This window comes from Austrofundulus limnaeus, unplaced genomic scaffold (genome assembly GCF_001266775.1).
Source record: "Austrofundulus limnaeus strain Quisiro unplaced genomic scaffold, Austrofundulus_limnaeus-1.0 Scaffold373, whole genome shotgun sequence".
Taxonomy (NCBI): domain Eukaryota; kingdom Metazoa; phylum Chordata; class Actinopteri; order Cyprinodontiformes; family Rivulidae; genus Austrofundulus; species Austrofundulus limnaeus.
This window is the reverse complement of record NW_013952775.1, coordinates 553,899-559,799: the sequence shown is the minus strand read 5'-3', so window position 1 is coordinate 559,799 and position 5,901 is coordinate 553,899. Positions and strand designations below refer to the sequence as shown.

Sequence of the window (5,901 nt, the reverse complement as noted above, 5' to 3'; positions counted from 1 at the left end):
CATCAGACCTGTCCTTCGATTCGGGCCAAAGGAAGGACGTATTTGTCGGCCGCATCGGAGGAGTCTTCGGTTTTGGACATCCTTCGTCGCGGCGCTGTGACGTATTTTGGACACAGCCAATACGAGGGTATTTTTAGGGGACACTTGGCCTCGATTTAATCTTCTGAAGCTCTCTGGTCTATTTCAGGTCTGGTGTCGAGTGAATCAAGAGAAAAATAAAAACACAAACTCAGAGGGAGAAATGAAGAGCGACTCGACACAGACTGAATCTGAAGGAAACAGATTTAAATCATTTTTTTAAAAAAGACAAACAACGGCAGAAATCCATGAAAGYATTAAAGAACGAGTCGATTGTTCAGATTCCTCATTTTAAAAGAAGATTAAAATAAAAACCTAAAACATCAGAGGAAGTAAAACAATAACGGGCTGGGGATAACTCATCGTGATAAACTCGTGTTCAGTATCAAAATAAAACACGTCTGATAAAATATCCATCATTTCACCGCTAACGTCGTGTCGGCACATTCGAGCGACAGAGCGCTGTAACATTCTGGACCGGTCCACCATCGTAGGGTTAAAATGAAATTAATTACTTAGGATGCTTTTACACTGAAATGAGGCGTCTAAAAAAACAGAAGTGTAAATAAGACGCTCCAACAGTTAAAGCAGGTAAGCGAGCAGCAGTTTCAGGTTTCATAATAAAAAAAGAACGGCACGAAGCGAAAGGAGAAAATAATGCAGCAGCTCCAGAGGAAATGGTGGATAAAAGAGGAAAAGTTYGACAGGATTTCAGATATTTTAAGTTTGACWTGAGTCAGACCAATTTTATCTTAAACTAATCAATAATTATTGATACGGACCGATATGAAACACTTGTATCGTAATAAGTTTATCAGCAATAACTAATGGTTAAAGATGTGAAATGATTCCTCACATTATTCCAGGAATCGTTTCACCAACATAATAAAACCTTAATAAAAATATGAATTTACTTTAACCGACAACTACAAAACTCAAAGTGCGAACATCAAACTTTGACATGATTTCAGTTTTCACATCCATAAGAATGAATTTACAGTTTGTAGACGGTTAAACAATGATTAAATGACAGAAACAAACAGCTGGAGCTGAAACTGCACAAATCAACACAACTGGTATAATTTAACTGACTGCAGCAGGTGTAGATGACCTCATCGTAAAAATAATCCACAGATTATTATTTAATTCACAGACAGTTCTGAGATAATCTGGCAGGAAATCGGTGAACTCACTCCGACACTCAAAACAACAGATTGGACCAAAACTAAAATCTGCGGCTGACGGACAGACGGAGGATTCGCACCATCAACCAGGAAATACAATTTAATTCAAAACAGAAAACTAGTTTTTCTCAGCTGTGACGTCAAAAAGCTTAAAGCTTTAGAAACGGTTCAAAGCAAGTTCAATTTAAAGACGCGATATTATGTAAAATCAACTTTTTTGAGTTTTATATCATGTTATAATGTTATACTCTCATGAAAACATGCCCAAAGCCTTGCTCTGACTCATTCATGCATGTTTGAGAAATCCTGCAGTGTTTTTAGGAAGCCATGCTGAGGAGCAAAACGACAGATGGGGGGACCAGAAACGCCCCTGGGACGCGTCTTTAAGCCGAACTTCCTCATCACGGAGCACACCTCCCCGACCCCGCCCATGACTCCTGCAGGCTCTCTGGTGAAAGTGAAAGTGAAACTTAACTGTCTGCTGCTCTTAACACTAGTTCTCACTCAGTGAAGCTCTTTTCAGATTAAAAATACCTTTGAGGAAATGTCTTTTCAGACGCCAAGTAAACTGCATCATAGCGACCCCCACCCACCACACTGAAATGGGCGGGACAGAAGCAGAAGGAGGTTCTTAAAGAGACAGAGGCCAATTTCAAGGTGTTTAGAAGAGGAAGTGGTGAGAAGATAAGTTTATTTTCTATTTAAACATAAAAACAGCATTTTAATAACAGCTAAAGGTGACATAGATACTTTATTATGGTTTAGTATTTAAATATATGCCTGAGAAACACATAATATTGGCCCTTTAATACTTTTTAAGACTCTTTAACGCCCTTTCAAATAACATTAAAGACCAGCTTCACAATAAACACAAATGGGACAAAAAACAGCTACAACTTTACCCAAATATTTAACACAAAACATCGAGCTGCGAAGCTTTTGGTTATTTATTTATTTAAAAAAATTCATTTTTACCAATTCTCTAATATTTGAGAGGAATCATCCTACTTACGTGTCCTCTGAAAGACTGATTTAAGACCTTTTAAAGGCTAATTAAGGTCATATTTTTGGATTGATGAATTTAAAGTCTTTGAAGACTTTGTAAGGATCTCAGGAACCCAGAATATAAACCTCCACAGGTTCTTATATAACTGGTTTGATGTGGGAGGAAAGTGTGTGCACCAGCAGGAACTCTGTTTCTCCATCTGTTTACTGAATCAGATGCAAACAAACGGTTTGTCACCTGTTTCTCTGCCTTCATCTGTTCTCATCAGGATATAATAAACGTTCGTCTAAACGAACAAAACAAAGTGAGTCAGAACCAGGAAGCAGATCTGAGCTCAGACACCGAAGCGAACAACAACCGATGACGAAGCCCCGCCTTTCAGAACCGCCCCCTCGTCTTCTGGGCGGACCACGTACCTGTGAAGAGTTTGGTGATGGCCTTGTTCTGCCGGCGGGCGGAGCAGACGAGGAGCAGCCAGGGGGGCAGGAACTCGTGGTGGCTGGCCAGAAGCTCGGCGATGGTCCTGGGGGAGCCCGGGGAGGACCTGTGCTCCGCCTCGCCCAGCTGGCAGCCCTCATCGATGGAGTCCACGAGCAGGAAGAGAGCRCGCTGAGGAGGCTTCACGCTCAGGAGAGGCAGCAGGACACACCTGAGAGAGGAGACGAACACAGCCCAGGTCAAAATCTTTTTATTTCTTTAGCCCTCATCTAATACGAACAAGTCAGTGTCTGAGATAATTGCATTATTTATTTATTCATTTAAAAACAAAAACTATTCATTTCGTTTTAAAAAAAAACTAAAATTCACGCAGCTCGTTCTACACACGGGGCAGAGTCTGAGAGTGACGCCACTTCACCCAAAAAAAAAAACAGCAACCGCGGCTCAGACGATCCGTTTCAAAAAACACGAGCTCTCGGTTCAACGTGGAGTCGATTCAGAAGAAAAAGCTTAGCTCAGCGTCTCTGCAGTCAAACTGAAGAAACGCAGAGTCATGCTCCGACTCATTCAAACCCAGCCGTCTCTGCAGAGACTGAGCTGCATGACGGACCGAACCCTCGGCTCAGAGTAATCACTGATGAGAGCAGGGAGTGAGAGTAAATGTAGGAACAGGCTTTCAGTATCTTTCATTTGATCCGTTAATTTAAATAGAAATTTAATAAATGTTCACATAAATCTAGGTTTGATGTAACCTGATCGGTCAGAGTTCATTTGTCTTTTCAGGCTAAGAATCACATGATTGTCAGGTTTTTAATCAGTCGTCTGTCATCGTCTCCCTGAGGAGGAGCAGCTGCTCCTGAACACTTCTGTTTTAACCACAGACCTGTCAGTGTTCACCTCTTTATTACAAGAAACTCATGTAGTAATAATAATAATAATAATAGAAATCTGTTTTTTCCAGTTTGTTTTCTGGAAGGTATTCAGAATAATAAAGTTTGGACCAACAGTAGATTTTAGGACAGATTTTGTCATGTTTGTATGTTTAAATGTTACAACTAAAACTGAAAATTAATCAGCTTAAAAAAATAAAGTCTAAAGTCTCATAACAGGTAAACTCAAATCAAAAATATCCAAATAATTTAAATTTAATGAATTCTCAAACATACAGTAAATTAAGTCCAGTTTAAATAAAAGTTTAAGGATCTGGGAGCTAAAATAAATCTTACTAATTCATGTTAGGAGGAAACTTTGTGTATCTGGTGATCAGTCTTATGTTTGTGAGTCCTCAGTGACATCACTACATTGGATCGGTCCAATACAGTGACGTCACTTTACTGGACTGGTCCAAATCAGTGACGTCACTACATTGGACCGGTCCAATACAGTGATGTCACTACATTGGACCGGTCCAATACAGTGATGTCACTACATTGGACCAGTCCAATACAGTGTCGTCACATCTTTGGACCGGTCCAAAAATGTGATGAATTTGGACCAGTCCAGTAAAGTGACGTCACTGTATTGGGCCGGTCCAATGTAGTGACGTCACATTATTGGACCGGTCCAATACAGTGACGTCAATGTGACATCACATTTTTGGACCGGTCCAATACAGTGACGTCACATTTTTGGACCGGTCCAATACAGTGACGTCAAGGTGATGTCACTGTTTTGGACTGGTCCAATGTAGTGACGTCACATTATTGGACCGGTCCAATACAGTGACGTAACTTTATTGGACTGGTCCAATGTAGTGATGTCACATTATTGGACCGGTCCAAAACAACGTCACTTTACTGGACCGGTACAAATCAGTGACGTCATTACATTGGACCGGTCCAATAATGTGACATCACATTTTTGGACCGGTCCAATACAGTGACATCACATTTTTGGACCGGTCCAATACAGTGACGTCAAGGTGATGTCACTGTTTTGGACTGGTCCAATGTAGTGACATCACATTACTGGACCGGTCCAAAACAGTGACGTCACTACATTGGACCGGTCCAAAACAGTGACGTCACTACATTGGACCGGTCCAAAACAGTGACGTCACTACATTGGACCGGTCCAAAACAGTGACGTCACTACATTGGACCGGTCCAAAACTGTGACGTCACTACATTGGACCGGTCCAAAAATGTGATGTCACATTATTGGACCGGTCCAAAACAGTGATGTCACTACAGTGAATTAAAGAGAGGGACTCATCCTCCAGCTTGGGGGTCCAGGTCCTGGTCCTGGTCCTGGTTCTCCACTATTCTACATTCTTTAAATGTTTCTCTGCTTCCACACCTGATCTGTAAGAAGGCGGAGTTAACAGGCTTCTGCAGAACTTGAAGACCTTCTGAGGAGCAGGAAACATCTAAAACCTGCAGGACAGTGGTCCTCCAGGAGACCTGGGTAAAACTGTACCAAGTGTAATTAATCACCAGTAAAACCATCAACAGTTAATATTTGCTGTTCTGTGATGACTGTAACCAGTGCTGCGTGATGACAGGCAGCAGGCCATGTGGAGCAGCTAACACTGACCTTACAAACACGTTTAATTCACCTGAAGCAGCAACATAAACTGAAGTACGAGGAAAACCAAAAAATGCAAACCAAGACCACGTCGGCTACACGCAAGAGCAAAATCCCATAATCGTCATCGTACTCGTTATCGGCTGAATCCAACAATTAATCGTGTTTAATTTTTTTGTGATTATTGTCCAACCTTACTGGTTACTAACGTCTGCTCCTCTCTGGATCCTGAGCTTAGCTGGCAATGATTAGCCCAGGTGTAAACACGCTGAGCAGAGCACACACACCTCTGTATGAGCAAACTGTTGCACAACACCCAAACTTTACCAAATTCACCCCCCCCCCCCCCCCCCACACACACACACACACACACAGGTCCCAGCCCAAACACACATCTTAGCCAGGATTTCCCCAGTCGACAGGTAAACCTGCGATCCAGCACATGCCGACACTGGATTTTAATTCATCTCACATTTCCTCACAGTGTTGAAACTATGAGCCAATAATCTGAAAACAATCTAAAAGTTTCATTAAAGCTGCTGAAAACATTTCTTTGTAATGAGCTTTGGGTTCGACACAAAGGCTGTGTCCAAAACGACAGGCCGGGTCCTCCGGAGGACCCAGACTACCCGGTCGAGGTGGGCCGGGTCCTTGGTAGACCGGGAAGAC

At 42.0% G+C, this 5,901-nt stretch overlaps 1 protein-coding gene across 1 annotated transcript in view; it reads right to left on the bottom strand.

Moving 5' to 3' along the window:
* ankrd50 (ankyrin repeat domain 50) overlaps positions 1 to 5,901 on the bottom strand; it is a gene marked incomplete at its 5' end in the record, with an annotated part of 46,018 nt that overhangs the window by 16,471 nt on the left and 23,646 nt on the right. The window contains 1 exon segment of the mRNA XM_014023499.1: positions 2,685 to 2,917. Coding sequence (XP_013878953.1) covers positions 2,685 to 2,917 — 233 coding nt within the window.